This window comes from Anser anser (genome assembly GCF_964211835.1).
Source record: "Anser anser genome assembly, chromosome: 1".
In the NCBI taxonomy this organism is placed as follows: domain Eukaryota; kingdom Metazoa; phylum Chordata; class Aves; order Anseriformes; family Anatidae; genus Anser; species Anser anser.
In genome coordinates this window covers 149,614,354-149,632,088 of record NC_139720.1, presented here as the reverse complement: position 1 = coordinate 149,632,088, position 17,735 = coordinate 149,614,354, and the positions used below count along the sequence as shown (strand labels likewise).

The following is a 17,735-nucleotide window of genomic DNA, read 5'->3' as shown; positions in this document are numbered from 1 at the left end:
GGTTCTTAGTATCACTTCATTGTTGAGGTTTTTTTTGCTCTTTCTTTGCTTACCTCATGACAGTCTAGTATCTAAATGTTACTGGATAGTTTAAAAGATTGGCTTCTGCTTGGTTTACATATCACTATATACACCTTCTATAATTTTTCTTTCTAAATACCATCCTTTCCTCCATCTAGCCCATTCTAACCAACTCAAGGAAACTTCTGATTGTTCTATAATTACAACAAAAGCTTTGTACCCATGGAAGGAAGCACTTCTAAGAAGGAAGTCTTGATGCTGTTTTACTTTGGAGAGTGGCAGATTGATATCTCTGGATGGTTTTATCTCAATTCTTCCTGAAAGTCAAATTTAAGCAAAGATGGATATTTCCTATTTCCATTAGAAGAAACTGAAAGGTTCTCACAGAAGGGTAAGCTAGAAGCTTAAGCATTTCCCTCCTGGAACCTCTGGAATGCCCTACTTACTGCTGTAGGTTTGATTTAAAACACCTGGGTCTTCCCCTTGTCAAACACAGTTATATTTATCTGAGATGCTTCTGCTTTCTTATGAAACACACTTTGCATCTCCCAGCAACTCTTAGATGCTTAGTTAGCTCTTAAAAACCCAAACCTGACCTCTTCGCAAATTTCAGTTCTGAAAACTAACCAGACCAGCAACAAATCATCACACCAGAAATGCCCCTCTTGCATTTCTTCAAACAAGTTGTGTGTTGTGGAAATTGTTGTGATCTATTCAGTAAAGCCATGTCTGGGGTGGGATACCTCCTGGAAGTTTTTATATGTGCCTACAGCAAAAGGGATTAATTTGCAACACTTGCTGGAAGGGAATTGTACTCACTTGGAGACGCTGGCTAATTCACAGATATTACAGGACCCTAGGACTGGCTTGCTTTCCTACTGTCTGAATTCTGAGGAAGTTCTTCCTTGAGCTAAATCGCTGCTTGAATGGTAGGCTTAAGTTTGATTTAAATTTCAGTTCTTGGTAAGAAAAGATTCTAATACTTGAGAAAACACAAGCTGACCAATTTTCTTTATGAAAACTGCTGTAGCTGCTTGAATAAACAAGCTACAAGAACAGACGAACAATTATAATCTAAGTATTGAATTTCATTACTGGAATGCTTTTAACTGAATTGAAAAATTGTGCTCCATCAGACACTGATAAAAGATATGCAACCTCTAAATGCATGCATTTCCTCGGATCTTTAATAGAATTTAGTTTAGAATAACAGAATACAAAAGAGATTTACAGTATGGAAGATGCCTACATCAGAGATCTCTTGAGGCAAAGGATTCACAAATGGCTGCAAGAGTGTTCCAGCAACTGTAAATACACAGCAGAGAAGTATGTTTATCCCACAAAAGTGAAAAGGAATCCTGTTGATTTAGTGCACAGACGCAGGAGCACATTCAGCTCTACACTCATGCCTTACTGCGTGAGGTTTATTCGGCCAGTTGGTGTGCTGATTTACACCATGCAAAACATCTTTGAAGTCAGTGAGGCTACACAACGTATAAATCAGAACAGGTCTTTGCTTGGGACTAAGAATAGAGAAAGAAGGAAAATCCTTACAGGGAATATGCAGAACAGGGTGTCTGTTAGGGGGAGAGTAAACAGTAACCAACACTGCAGCTGTGTAAATGCACCAAGCTGCACAGGCTGCAGACACTACTACAGTGTGTGAGCCTATACCAGAGTGCTGGGGCTTTTTCAGCAGACAGAAATATATTCTTTTTTAAAGTGTACTTACTGAGAATGCTATTTAACATCAATTTAGGACACACTGAAAATTATTCAGAGGTTTTTTGTTGATTAAATACAAGTAACACTGGCTAGCAGTAATTATTGCTGTACTTAATAAAACTACGAATGCGATGACAATGCATATCCTTGATGGTGATATACGTACTTTGCTCCCTGCCACAGCAGAGCGGTGTGCCCTTCCAGCCAGGACTGCTCACTGCAAAGATGAGGATGGAGGGGAAGGGAGTGTCTCCTTCCACCAAGGGGGAGGACCGCAGCCCCTTCCACGTTTCTTGCTCTGCATACGCCATACCATGGCAGGGCATAGGCTGAAGCGTGTCACCCCTTAGGGCAGCGTTAGGCTTCCTTCATGTTACTGCTCACGGGAGCGGTCAGAGGGCACCCTGATCCTTTCCACGAGTGTTTCCTGATGAAGCAGCTCCTTTCTGTGAGCCTCCACAGATCTGGGATAACCCCAGCAGCCCAGTTCCCCATCTCCATGCATCAGTGAGTGCCTGTGGCAGCTTGGGCGCTGTGCCGGAGGAAGGTGGCTCGGGCAGCAGAAGTGAGCCCGTCCTTCAGCACACTTGACTGAGGTTACCACTGCAGAGCAAGCCTTGGCACTCATGGAGGTGCCCCGTGTGTTTAAAAGCATTGCTCCAACACATACCGTTCCCCTCCTCAAGAGATGCTTGAGCCCTTGCGCCAGACAGCAGATAAACCACTACACGCCTGCTGGGCCCGAGGACGTGGCTTGGGCCGGGCTCTGCTCCCCTTAGCCGCAAGCGCTGGGTTTGGCCCTCGAGAACCACCATGTCTCATCCTCCCCTTGCTGCTTGGAGAAAATCCTGACCCATCCCACCCTGGATGAGAGTGCTGGCAGCACTGGGGCTGAGGGGAGGAGGATGGGGATGGAAGAAGTAGCAGGGCCCACGGCCTCCCGCTCCTCAGGCTGCACACCGACCCAGCCACAGACCTGGGCATACGGGTGCTTGCTCTCCTCTGCATTTCTGTCTGCAGGCACAGGCATAGCTCGTTTTCTAGGCAGAATTCTCTACTGTTATTTAACTGGATAAGCTGGCTTCTTTCACTTTACATTTATATTTCAGTGAACATCTGCAGCATTTGAGATTTCACTGCATGGATTTTCCAAACCACACCATAGGATCTTGGCAGTTACACATGACTTCAGAGATTTTATACACATATATCTGAAGCTCTGAGGAAGCAATTAAACCATATGGACCTCTCCCATACAGTAGGAAGCACAGCACAAGTCTTGTTGCTTGATTTATTATAACCCCATGTCATTTAGCAAAACTAACTCTGCAACTGTTTGAAAGAAGTAAGCCAGCAGAGAGGGGGAGGACGTGCACAGGGAGCTGTGGCTCAGCAGACCCTGAGCGGCTGCACTCAGCTGCAGCCGCATGGCGTGGGGAAGACCACACTGGCTGGACCGAGTGTGGGCTAGCCAAGTTGAAGCCGTGTCATTGGGTTGAGTGACAAAAAGGAAAACAAAGGGATTAAATGGATCCATCCTCAGCCACCATATACCTATAAAGGGGCCTGGCAGCGCCTGTCTGCTTGCCTATCCTCCTTTCCCCATGCAAAGTCCCCAGCAAATAAAAAGTGAAGTAAAAGCTGAGGAAAAGGGCAAGTTTTAACAAGGCAGTGTTAAACCACACACCTGTACCACGCACATGGAGGAGCATGCTCTGTCCTGAGGAGGGAGTTTGTCTCACAGTGGTGAGGGACGGACACTGCAGGAGCAGTGCAGTCATACTGGAGCTGAAGCGTATGCCATGGAAAATGTGTTCTAACCATAAAGCAGCATGCCAGCTCATGCTCTCATTAAATACCAGAATAATGAAGATACACGGGTCCAACACCTTCAGCATGGTGTGGTGCCTTTGGGCCCTTTGCTGCTGGAGCTCCTGTCTACTTGAAGGAAGCTGTCACCGTGCCCCTTGGCGTGCTACCTCTGTTATTAACGTGAGAGTGCTAACAATGCTCTTGGCACTGTGCAAACATCCAAAGGCAAACAGTTCCTGCCCCAAAGAGCTTACATCCTCCCAAAGACAAACACAGCCAGCAGCGAGGACCACAGCACCCTGTGTTCTGGGGGAAGAGTTCATCTCACAGAGCTGGCTTTGCTCATTCCTCTTCCAGGCTACAGAGAAGAAAATTCCTTTATAGGAAACCTTTAATACAAAAAGGGTGTTGAAATGACACAGGAAATTATGTTCTGGTTTATTTAAGGTAAGGTAGGGATAGCCCTGGGAGCAGGTCATAAAATAACAGAGAAGTAGAGGGTCTAGAAATTGAGAAACAGCCAAAAGCAAGAGGTAGTTTAGGTGGGAAAGAGGAATATTTGGATCAGAAGAAAATAATAAGGACATATCCAAATCCTTATTAGACTGGGCAGAAAAACTCTATTTGTTGCTATGCCCTGGATGGAGTGAAGCATTATAGGTACTGAGGACAGCAAGCACAGGACTTTTCATTTTTGCTCTAAAATCAGTACTATGCTCTGCCAACAACCTTGGGGCCTCATAAATCTACTTTTAAACAAGTTATAAGGCTTGATAATATCTCTTTAAGCAGAGCTAAAGCAAAAATGAGCTTTGCTAACTACTAAAATAAGCAACAGTTAAACACAATTTCATCAAACAGCAATGACCCTTACTAAAAAAAAGAAAAAATCAAATAATTGTACTTCATTGGCATCTGTGATGATACTAGACAAAAGGGAATCTGACAGACTACTAAAATATTTTCACAGGAAAATAATTTAAGCCTGTGAGAGAAAAAACACTGCACAGACATATTTGTTCGGGCTTGCAGCTTATTCATTGTCTAGAGACATTTTCCATGCCTAAAACACAGAAGTCTATCCTTCAAGATCTTTCTGAATACTCCCAAAGAAAGTATCCAAGTGCAAGGTATTTTAATGCTTTTCATCCTTTTCCAGATCAATGTAATGGAAGCATTTCCCTATATTTCAACAGCCCTGTTCATTATGTGAAGATACTTTAAAAGTATTTGGAATCCTTACATACAAACTGAGGTAAATAAAGAACATTCATTCTGTTAAGTGTCATTAAGGAAATGCTGAGAATGGGCTCCGTTAGCCTAGGCAGACACTGTACGTGATGACAGTCTGCCCATTCCCACATTCCTGATCTGTCCAGGTCAGACTCAAAGGATTCCATTAATAGTTTGGTGCTTACCAAATAAGACAAAAGGAAAATGGGTCAATGCTACTTGCTCCCATGTGACAAAAATACAGAAAATAGAAACAAGCACTATTTGAGAAACTTGTAAAGCCTTGCATACATGTCATGAGAAACCATTCACACTCTCTAGAGTGCAATTTAAACATTACAAGATGACCTGCATTATCCCCCTCGGACGGCTGTGTGGGCTACCCAGTTACAGAGCAAGGCTATCATCCACAGGCTGCACCGTCTTTCAACTACTGCTCACAGTAAGCAGAAATTGTAAAACTTGGCCAAAAGTATTTCTGGGCATTACTTGCACTGACTGTCAGAAATCAAAGCCTGAAGGTCTAGCCAAATGGACAGTATATTTGTCCTAAAACAAAGCAGACTGCATTTCATTTCCATAATGAAGTATAATTCCTATGAGAAACACATACAAAAATATCAATGATACATGAGAATGTATTGTGCTGTGCAGATACTGTTGACCACAACGAGTGAAAAGATTACAGATGACTAGTTAATTATGGAATTGCTTAGCTGCGTGTACTTGTTTTCTAAAGGAGGTAAAATATAGCTTCAATATTTCCTGAGAAGACAGAAAGTAACAACAACAAAAAGAGCTGTTTAATTTTGAGTTAAAAGATATGGTATTTTTTTTTAAATGATTGTGAGTAATATCATTTACTCACAATCATTTTATTGTGAGGGTTTTTCTTCCAGTTTCAGCTATGGTGACCAAGATAGTTTTCCACTACACATCTCCAACAAGACAGCTAGCATTGTTAAAGTTTCCTTTCATTATTTCATTACTGCAGTTAAGTTTTCTACAATTAAATTTAAAGTCTCTTTTTTTTTTTCAAAACACACTTTAGTGTGTTTTGTCTTGCTTTTGTTCTTCATCTCTCATTCAAATTTGTGATATGCAGATGGCCAAATCCACTCTTAAAAATGCTGCCCTCAAAATAAATTCCTAAAATACCAGTGAAATACCTTTTCAACTTACTATCAAACTACTGTAATATCTTATTTGATTGCAAGAAGCCCATAAATCAAGGGAATACGTAGCTAATGCAAAAGGCATTGCATTGTGTCATTTCAAATACAAGAGCTGAACCTGTATTACAAATAGAGTTAATCCAGCACATTTACTTCAGTCCTAATTTTGTTTAAACTGCAACCTTGGTATTCATTTTGATTGATTATACTAATTCTTGAGCTTTGTCCAACACCGTTGAATTGTTCTCTTGTCACACCAGCTGAGATTGCAAAGGTTTTTGAGACAAGCTTTTAGGCAAAATATCTGCACAGCTCTAATCTAGGTCAACGGGCTTAAAGAAAAAGTGCAATATTTTTATTTTTATTTTTATTTTTATTTTTATTTTTATTTTTATTTTTATTTTTATTTTTATTTTTATTTTTATTTTTATTTTTATTTTTATTTTTATTTATTTAACATTTCATATGTGGATGAAGCAGAAACGCTCCACAAAATAAAAGAAGAAAAAAAATATTTTTTGATCAATGTGCATATTTTGTTTGATCTGAAAGAAAGATTTTAGTTTTATTTAAACTTTGAAACAGACTTTAAAATATCCTTTACATTTACAAATGAAAATGTGATTTTGGCTTATACATTTAATTGCATATCTGCATGTATCAAAGCACTTTGTTTCCTTAATATTTTTTTTTTTTTTTGGTCTGAAACTGATTCTTAGAAAAACCATTCACTGACTCTTCCCAAATCTCTGATTTTGTGTAGAATGCATATGTGGAAGGCAGATCCACTGCTTCTTGCTCATGGGAAAGTTATCTAACCTCCATCCACCAGTTCAAAAAGATCGCTGATGTTGATTAAACATGTATAAACAGAGTTGAAAAGGAAACATGCATATTTCACTTGAAAAAATGTCAGGACAAATGTACTAAAGAACAGCAATTAGCAACCAACATGAGTATCTTGCTACATGTCTGATTGATAGCCACTGTAGCCCAGGTTAAGCAATTTGCACTAAATAAAACATCAGGTTGTAAACTAGGCATTGAGTTTCAGACTGACCAAGTCAAGTTATGTCAAGCAAACCTGCATCCTGCCTTCCTCTGGTAGCTAACTGGAGAGATTATGGAACTATTCACTACTAACAGTTCATGCTATTAAGCCTTAAACCCAAGATTTAGATGCCTATGGAACAATGTCAAGAGTTTAGGGACTTATGTATGCCGGCAAGACCTTATTAGGCAGTGTTTTGCAAGTACAAACATAAACAAAAGCATACATTTGAAACCATATCCTCAAACATGTATGTAAAAGGGAACTGTACTCTTGCATCTGAGAGCTGAGTTTAGCTTCACACTATTAAACATTTTTTTATGGTAACACTTTTTTCTTTTACAGTCCCTGGTAAGCTGTTCTCCACTATTATTTTGACTAGCCTGAGAAAAAATAAATAAAACCCAATATACCATACTAGATTTGATTACAGTATTGAAATAATGAAAGGTTCCTTCCTGTCAAGGCATAATGCTTATTAGCACAACAGGTAGTTTGCCTATAAATCTGCCACCACTACAAATACCTCCCTCAGATAACTCCCCTCTGAGGCAGTGCATCTTCCTGGCAGCTTTCAGAGAGATAGCACAATTACCCATTGCCTGTGAAGCAATATGAAATTTTGAAGTATCTTCTTATTTGGGGGCTGGGGAGGGAATGGGGTGGGAAGTATTTCATATCCATCCCATTGCAGAATCTGATGATACTTTTAAAGATAAATGAGGGAATTCAATCCCAAAGCTTTGTTTATAGCAAACACAGAACAGCAAACAGGAGACTTTTAAAAATAATTTCTTTTTGGGGAAAGAAAGAACAAAAAGAAAGACGAGCAGAAAAGAAAGAAAGGCAGGCTAGTGCAGGGCACATAGGCATGATGAATTTTTGGCTTACATGACCAGTAGAGTTTTTCTTGGTGGTGGGAACACATTTAGTTTTTAGTTGAGTGGCTTCCTGAGGATGTCTGAAGGGCATATGAACTGGCCAGGTGGCTCCTTCATCCTTATGAACTGCAGCTTGTGAAGGCTCAGGTCAGCTTGCCTTCTCCCCACAATTCCTAGGTACATCTCAGCAAGGCCAGATCTTCCTTGTTGCTACTTAGCTTGATAATGGGTAGAGCAGGGAAAAGTAATTCTACTCACCTCACAAATGAGAAGTTGTACTAATATGAACCTTCAAGAGCTTACCTATTTTAAGCTCAGGATGCAGGCAGAAGCTGCACAATAGAGCAGACCACTCATTTTTTTTTATTTTTATTTTTTTGCACAGAGAGGACAATGCATGTTATTGCCTGGCAGGAGTCCTGGATTTGTTCTCTACAGGCAAGAACGGCTGAGCTGGAGCAGCTAAGAGAAACAGGTTCACGGGCAAGGCCTCCCAGGACGTTGTGTGGCAGTCCCCCCTCTGCTGTGCCTGCCCTCTTGTGGCCACCATTAAAAAGATCTCTGATGTTGAAGGATGTCAGTCTCAGGGATGGTGGCTCATCAGCTTGGAAGGAAGGATCAAATCTCTGATAAGCTCCAACCTCCAGATGGTTAAAATGTCTCTCTGGGGTGAGGATGCTCCTGGAGCAAAGGGAGTCTTCCATGTGAAGAAGATGAACCAAGTGATGGTAGTGGGAGGTTTGATTGACACAGAGAGCTGGGTTTGCAGCAGCTGAGAGGACAAGTGGCCTGCTGAGAGGAAAGGTAACAGAGCTCAACAGATGTGCAGATAGGTATTTAGTGTGGTAGAAAGGAGGAACTGGTGGCCACAGTCTATGTTATACCACCAATGTGGGAAAGCAGAATAGGGATGTCCTAGGGGGTTAAATCAAGGCTGCCGTGCAGGGGACTGAAGTGCTGGCAAACTCTCTGGAACGAGACCAGTCAGCACAGGAGGAATGGGCTGGTCAGTCAGAACGGAACAAGGCTGCTATTACTGAAAATTAAAAAGGTCACAGAGAAATAGCTAAGCTAGAAACAGGGGAAAGACTGATAGGCATGGTGGAGCAACCAGTCAGGACTCAAGGAACTTGTGAGGGAGACATGGCTGATGTTCACTATACATTCCTGAGAAGGCAAGGAAGAAAAAAAATAGCAAAAATGCAATAAATAAGAAACATAAACAACACTACAATGTCACTTGACTGGCACTTGCAACAAAGAGTGTGCCAAATTTGTAAGTGCTTCTATAGCAATGCTAGAGACCTAAAAAATTGGATTAGGGAATTATACTGCTTGGCAACAAATGACAATTCTGATGCAAGATGGATCTCAGGCTGGTCGGAGGAGGATCATCAGTGGCACACTGAATTGCTAGGCTGTCACCTTCACTGGAATGACAGGAGATGAGGTACAAGCAGGGCAGTGGCACAGAATGCGGAGGACAATACTAAGTGTAACAGAAAAAAATACCGTGGGCAAAGGACAGCAACAGGGAATCCCCATAGGAGATAACAGAAAGGTAGCACTTGGTTTGTATTTATGACTCCCTGATAAAGACAAAGATCATGAAGCGTTCAGTTAAATCAGAGAAGCTGCAAAACTGAGTCAGGTAGAGATACTGGCAAATTAGCCTACCTACATACAGTCAGACACAATGTCTCATCCAGATGAGATAAGGAGATAAGATTTTTGGACACTGTAAATGACTGCGAGCCCTGGAACCCACAAGAAATGATGTCTCTGATCTTGAGTGGTCCACAGGACCTAGTTCAAGAGGTACTAGGGGGAGAACTGCTCTGTAATAGCTTCACGATACAACTTTAATTTAATACTGTAGTCAGATGGAGTAAACCAAACAAATGCATCACACAGATATTCCATATCAAGAAGGGAATATACATAAAAATCGGATGAATAGTAAAAAACTAAAAAAGCAGTCCAAAATGTAGGAAGCCTAAAGCAACCTGGAGGCTTTTCAAAAACACTATATTAAAAGTCCTGGTAAACTGTGTCACATATCAAAAAGAAAATAAAACAGTTCAATAAAACTCTGCATAGCTCATAAAAAACCTAAGGAGGCTATTGTAGGGAAAAAGGTTCACATTTAAAAATTAGCTGAAATGAACAGCAAAGCTCATAAAAAGCAGATCAAGAGTAAATGGCAACTCGGATGGCTAAAAAAGAATGTGAACACTTTGCAGAAGGTCATCAAGCTCACAGTAAAAAGTTGTTTAAAGCAAAGCAAGAAGCCCTCAAAGGAAATAACAACAACACATGATGCCAAAAGTTTAAAAGGGGCACTCAGGGACAGTAAGGCCACAGCAGAGAAACTTAGGGAAATCTTTGCATATGTCTTTACTGCTGAAGGTGTTTGAGATTTGAGTCCCAAACCTAAGCTATTTTTTGAGCCAGATTAATTTCAGGTAAATATACAGGAAGTAGAAGATAAAATAGATAAGGCAGACCTTGGTAAGTGAGTAGGAGTGGTGACATTCACCTGGACCTTCTGAAGGAACTCAAGTGTGAAATTGCAGAACTGCTGGCCAAGGTGTGTAACCCATTGTCCCAAATAGCCACAGTTGGTGCCAACCCAGCTCCCATGTGGAAAAGACACTCAGGAGTAGACCCTGGTAACTGTGATTGACTGGGCCAGGGCATCTGACTTCCCTGCTTGGCCAGGCAGTCATCTGCCTTAAAGAATACCATAACTGAGCACAAGGATAAGCATGGTAAAGGAGGACCTAGTAACCATAATGTATTTTGATTTTCAATATGGCTTTGACAGAATTCTTTACCAAGATTTTTGAAAATAAATTCCCTTGGAGTTGGAAGAGAGGTGCTTTTATGGATTGAAGGCTAAAAGATAGGAAGAAAAGAACAGTGCTTGGCAATCACATTTCAAAATGGAGATGCAACAGGGACTGAGCCATGAAACACACAAATTTGTAGATGACACTAACCTATCTCAAGTTGTTAAACACCATGACGGTGATGGGGAGGTCCATCACTGCGTGGGTAGATAAACTTCAGTGTTGGTAGGCCTCAGGAGTGGCACTGAGAGGAAGACAAGAGGGTGTCAATTTACTGCTAAGACCTTGGTGCACCCATAATCCTGCATGCTGTGTAGAGCTGTGGTGTCTCAAAGACCAGTCCAGAGAGAGAAGACTAGAGGGGTTAGGGGCCGGAGTGCTGCCTCCTAGGAGAGGCTAAAAACGCTGTGACTCTTCCTTCTGGACAAGAGAAAGGTGAGAGGGGATGTTATTGAGGTTTACATAATTAAGGAAGCAGGGAGTAAGGTAAATGCAGAATTGCTCCTTCCCAGATCTTACAGGACTGGAAATAGGGTGTACTTGAAACTAGGAAGAGATCGGCTTAGGACAGGTTGGACAGTAATTTTATATTGTTTGATTAGTGGAATCCTTGGTGTCACAGATTGCTGTAACGACACAGCAGCTTCAGAAAAAGATGAGACAAATTCATGGAGAAACACAGATATTGAAGGAATATATAAATATGTCACATCTCTAACAGTATAATTTTAATTAAAAGGGAAAAGACTGCAGAAAGTTGCCAGATCTCTGCTCCCCCTAAATAGCACCTCCTACCATCACTGCTGGGGACAGAGTAATGGGCTAGATGTATTAGTAGTCTATGATGGGAAGAAACTTCATGTGCTTTTATTTTGTAAAAATAAGCTAAAATATCAGATTTCATTAGATATATCAGTTTACACTAACCAAGAGTTAAAAAGGAGTTACTGCCATTATACCAGCTGAGAACCTGGTTAATTGTGAAATTCAACAATTACACTAACAGTTAATAACACGTATTTACTGGATTTAAACATTTCCCTGAAAACACAAGAATGGAATTAACTTTAGAATAGCTAAGTGTTGTATTTTATTTTTTTTTAACTACGGAGAAGAACATCTGCTAGATCTCGTCCATGTGTAAAGATTTAAGCTTGTACAGAAAATGCTTGTAAGTTAAGATCAGACACTAGATTTCATAGTTGCACTCAAAAACAGACAGAAATGATTATAGGTGGACTGGTAATAGTTTACCCATGGCCATTGCATTAGTGAAAGTGATACAACAAATATCTGTATAGGAGTTGTAGAAAAGTCTCATATCAGTCTTGATTAACAACAAAAAAAAATAAATGTTTTGGCATTCCCACAAAATGGCCTTTATGGGGATGCGAAACTGTACTTTCATTTCAGTTTCCATTATTCCAGCCCCTTGTAAAAACAAGGGCTAAATGGCTCAAGCAGTGCTAGACGCTTGACTCAGACAGAAAGTACAAAGCAAGATTTCAATAGAGTGCATTTTCTCACTCTACAGAAAGATCAAAAAGATTTCTATTCACTTCCACTTTCTACAAAGCCCTCTAGGTTGGTTATGAAGTGAGGTTGATTATGAACTTCAATAGGTCAAACAGTTGGCCATTGTACTGAAAGGAGTTACTGCTTCCTACATAAGCGTATTCATGTTCTAACAATTTTTAAAGGTGCATATATTATACTCTGACCGATATATGGTCTACAAAGAACTTTAAATCTTAAAATATTAGGTGTTGCAATAAAAGATTGGAGAAAAAATAAACTAGATTTTTTTTTCTTTTTTCTCTTTTTTCTTTTTTTTTTTTCCCTTTAGTCCAGGGCCTCTGTTTTATTCAAAATAGAATTTCAATACAGTATCAATGCTTACCTCTTCTCCCTTCCTTCTTATCCAGACACCCTGGCACTCCTCACAGTATTTTCTCCACATGCCACTTAGGGAGAAGATGTCTTCCTTCTCCCTTTTCACCCTGAGCCCTCCACCTGAGGCTTACATACATGTAGTTTCTTGTTGTGTGGATCTGGACACTCCTGCAGGAACTTTGATTCTCACTATAACTCCATTGAGGTTTTTGCCAGCTGTGAGAATGGCCAGATGACTGACCGCAAGGCTGGCCATGAGGTACGGTCAGACCTATAAAGACTGGGTATTCATATCCAGCTAACAGTAAATGCGCACCTAAGTTTAAAGTGAAGTAACTAGCCTGCTGTCAACATGAACAAAGACTGAAGTGTCATTAGACACTAGAGAAAAAACAGCTTATGGAAGACGTTCCCTTTCTTTGTTTTGCTCCAAAGGTGTAAACTCAAAAGCGGGACAGGAGGTGGCAAATTCAAGGGGATCGTGTGTGGCCCTGGGAAGACATGCCGTTAGAGAAACTTCTTTGAGCAACAGCTAGGCATTTGCTGTGAACTGCAAATGTGGTTATCAGCAATATCCTGTGATTTTTTTTTTTCCTGAAGGTTTGACTCAGACTTGTTTTCCTCATGGAAATGTGGTAGAAAGTGCCTTTCCCTTGTGTCTGCACAACCCTGGCAGCAGGTCTGATGAGGGGTGGGAGCTTGCATGTTAGCCACTGTATTTGCCTTGCTGCAGCAGCTCCCCACCACCATGGCAAGCAGAAGATGCGGCTTCTGCTGTTTCATATTCCCCAACCACACTGGACTTCATCGAGCTCTCTGAGTCCAGTGAAAGCTTCATGGCAGAGCCCAGCCAAAAAAGAGTCGAGGAAAAACTAAACACAGCCAACTCTTTCCAGCAGGCTTGTTGGGTGCATGCACTAATTTGTGCTAGGTTGCCTTCTGTCCCTAGAAACTGCCTGCTTGAAACATGATTCAACTTCAAGGTGCCTTCGTGGCTGGTGTTATCAGTCTCGAACCAAAACTGGTGTAGACAGAACCACAGGGCTTCCAGCTGTCATGCATCTGGAGACCTGGCACACTTGAGCAAAGTCTGGCTGAATCCTCACAAATCCAGACAGACAGTGCCTCTGAGTGCAGAGCCCCCAGAAGAAAGCAATGGGCATATTTTAGTAAAAAACACTTTTTTAAAAAACAAATACCATTGGATTAAGACAATACAGAAAAGCGCCTTTATCTAAATGCTGTACCTTAAGATTTCAACTGCAACAACAGCAGAAAATGAAGTAGAACCTTATATAAATAAAAACAGACATTTTTCAGACCTTTTCTACTGTCATAATTTTCAATAGTATTTGCTGCTCCAATGAATTTACTTCATTCAACAGTTTCTGAAATGCATTCAGTAGCAGCAAGCTGAAGAAAGAGCTTTTGTCTATCTGTTTTTGAGAGATCTGTTATGAGATTAATGTGCATTTTCACTACATGGTAGGGCAATGGTATGGCAACTGGTTGCTGGCTCTCACAGTGCTGTTTCTACCTGAATACTCTGAGACAGCTGTGTTGTACCTGACGTGGAGAGCCACTGAACAAGCACAAGTCTAGCAGACTTCTTCAGGCACTCTTACAAGTGCAAACACGCAATATGTCTATTGTGCATGTAATGAGTCACCTCAAACAGAACATGTGTGTCGTGCCAGATTATACAGAGGTTTTGTGAAAATAAATATTCCCATTGAGGATTAGCATGAGACCAGAAGCTATGCCAAATTTGACTAGTCTCTAAAGGCCAGTCTTGTTCCCTAAAACAGATGTTTAACTGAGGTTCTGACATCTGAAGAGACAAGCAGACGCAAAATACATGCAGTGCATGCTGACTCAGAATGAGGTATACAATTTCAGAGAATTCAAACACAATTTTTGAAGTGTTATAAAATTCTTTAAATCACTTTCCCCAATACTCCTTCACAATTTCCACAGTAACCACAAGCAGCAAAATATAATTAATGTTTTGTAACATCCTCCTTTTCTCTTTTCTTAGTGTCTATTTAACTAGCTTGATTAGTTACTGGGGTTACTCTTACTTCCCTGACATAAGCAAAAGAGTGAGAGTGGAGAATATGTAAAATATGCCCTTTTCTCCTAATCTAGATACTAAACATCTAAGCTTCTGGGGCACCTGGTTGATTCTCTACTTTAATAACTTAACATTTTCAGCTTTTCTAGCCTATTCAGTTACTTCTGTTTAGCTACCTCTCTTCTCTTGCAGACGTGGTTAACTTGAAATTAAGGGTTATTCACTCAATAAGGAAGGAGAAAAATACTTCGGTCACGAAAGCAGGTAGTTTTTCCACAGATGACTGTTTTCACCAACTCTAGTGGAGAACTAGCAGGTCCATGCTTTACCTTAGAACACAAAAAGTCACACTGAAGAAAGACACAGTAGCATCATACTTGAGGCTGTTTCACACAGCAACAATTTTTGTCTTTCAGTGCCCTTGGAGGGAAATGGCAGGAGGCACTCGCTCAACTTCACGGGCTGAGCAGTCGGGGAAGGGCAATAACAGCTGGAGACAGCCCCTCCGGAAGCTGTGTCTCATGGGAAGGGTTTGTTTGTTCTCAGCTTCATCAGTCTGCCATTAGGTTATTGTAATGGAAAGCAGATCATGAGCAGGCCGTGGTCAGGGGTTGGGACTATTGCCACTGCGGTGCTCATGGCATGGTGACCATGGGATCATCTGACTTCCACAAATACATCGGGAGTTCTGCTGTAAACAAGAGTGTTCCTTGCCTTCCACCTACACGTTGACTTTCCTGCCACCTCTTCCTCCACTCAGACGTGGAGTCAAGCTCGAGGAATGTGATGGGAATGGGAACTGGCAGCCTGCTGCGTGGAAGAAAGGCAGAGTGATAGCAGAAAGAGCATATGACCTGCCGCATCTCTTGCATGGCCTATTCTTAGGGATGGGTGGATGGAAAAGGCTGAGTCACTCCCTCAGCTGCAGAAGACCAAGCTGTACAGAAGGAGCCTGCCAGCCAGGGCTTCGAGCCATACAGGATAGGAACTGCCCTGCTGCGGGGAGCTCTTTGGGCAGGTGGCTAATCGCCTCCACCCCATCTCCCTTCCTCTGCCTCTTAGCTCACTATTCCCCAAAACAAAGAAAAGGGTATCAGCAACAACCCAATGCCAGGAAGTCCCAAGCAGTTTCCTTCCAGTGGGTATTTCAGGTTCTGCAGAACTGGTTCCCTTCTGCTTTAATGGAAATCACACGTACGAGGTATCATGTCATTGGATACCATTTTGTTAGAAAGAATTCAGGAAGGTTACTGAGTGATTTTGTTGATAGTCCTTTAGCATCATCATGCAACCTGTACTGACAGCATCTAACATCACAGGACAATTGTCCCTTGAATTCTGACCCAATCTGCTCACAGTGCCTGAGAGGTCCCTTGGCCCTCAGCTTTAAGAGAAGAACGTGCAACACTTTTCAAATCTATGAGATCTTGAGGAATTAAGATGCAACGAAAGTAACTTTTTTCCTGAAAAAAATACAATTGTTTGAATATTTCCAGCACTCTGATGCAAGTTCACCTATAGCAAACGCATGAAGAACATTTTACAGGAAAAAAATGTTACTCACACGGCCTCCTTTTTCAGGAAAACACTGGCATCCTCCACTGCAGTCTCTTCCTCCACATGGTCCTGTGTAAGTCTTTCCACCCTGCAAACCAGAACACACATAAAACAGAAGTTAATTGATGTGAACTACAATATTTGGCACAACTCAATAAACATTGATTTAGCATAATCACTGCAAAGACCTGGATCAGATCTATAACTTCCAGGTGACACCTCTTAAAGATAAGCTTAGAAGCACAAGTCAGAGCTCTTCCAGTTCTTGGAGATCAGCATCAAGAAATATAATGTTACTCTATTAATTTCCCTCCACATTTGCAAAATGCTGCAGCTCCATGTTGAGTGATATTTCACACATCTTTTTGACACATGCAGCATGTATCATATCACAGAAACACAGCTGCTTGGATTCTTCAGGAACATGGACTAAGTCCTAGATTACAATGCAGCACATCTTTCCATGCGTGCTCTAAATCATTGCTACATTTTGCAATATTTATTGGTGGACATAAAGGAAGACAACGGTATCATGTTCAAAACCAAAAGCCAAGCTCCTGCCCTCTCCTTTTCAATGGCTGTCTATTCTAGAGGCACCTAAAACTTGCTAGCAGCCCAACCTTTGTGACCTAGAATTCAGACCTCCATTAAGCTGCAGTTACACCTGTCCTGCCTGTGCAGAAGTGCCTCGGCCTGGGCTGTGAATTTATCAGGCACAACACACGCACCGCTCCATGCAAATCCCTGGAAGGACTCGGGCAGGCAGGCCGTCTCAGATTACACCTCACACACACTGGCTGCATGAAGAGCAGCAGCCACAGTCACTCTTGTTCAGAAACCTGAACAGCAGAGATGCTGTGCATGCTGTGGTGTAACTTTTAGAAGTGTAACCTAATAATTAGGAATATTATGAAGGCCAGCCTGTGGCCCACCTCAGCTCAGGGTTTCGAACCCCTGATGAAAGTGCCTCAGCAGCCTGGTAAGGAATCTGAGAAGGGGAGAAAGGGATTTCTCATCACTATTTCTGAACCCGTTTTGCCCCACAGAAAATAATAGCGTCAGAAGAAATAGAAGGACTGAAGTCCAGCAGCTACTGGAAGTATGTTTTGGAGCCACAGCTCCTCATTCAGGGCTGCTGATAGTTTTCACACGCACTGCTCAGCAGATAAAATTGTAAAGCACCCTCACTCTAGGGTTCAGAGTTAGGCTCCATTTCATTTGCTTCCCTCCTGCCTTGAAAAACCCTGAATTTGTTGTTGTGCTGCGGCAGGAACAAGGGGTCCTTTCACCCTCCCCACCTCCCTCATACTGTGAGTACTTGGAAGGGGGGTGACATGGGTATAAAGCCTCCAAAACAAGACGGGTGCTCTGAGCTGCCCTGCTATTGCTTAAAAAAGCAGTAATGCTGCCGTTCCTGCCTCTAGCCCTGACTCAAGGACCTAAAACATACAGAGGGACCAA

The 17,735-nt window shown here is 41.6% G+C and overlaps 1 protein-coding gene across 1 annotated transcript in view; it reads right to left on the bottom strand.

The window, feature by feature from the left end:
* Positions 1-17,735, bottom strand: part of COL4A2 (collagen type IV alpha 2 chain) — a 140,820-nt gene that overhangs the window by 83,039 nt on the left and 40,046 nt on the right. The window contains exon 3 of the mRNA XM_083836221.1: positions 16,282-16,362. Within this exon, the coding sequence (XP_083692347.1) occupies positions 16,282-16,362 (81 nt within the window). The remainder of the gene's footprint in view (positions 1-16,281; positions 16,363-17,735) is intronic.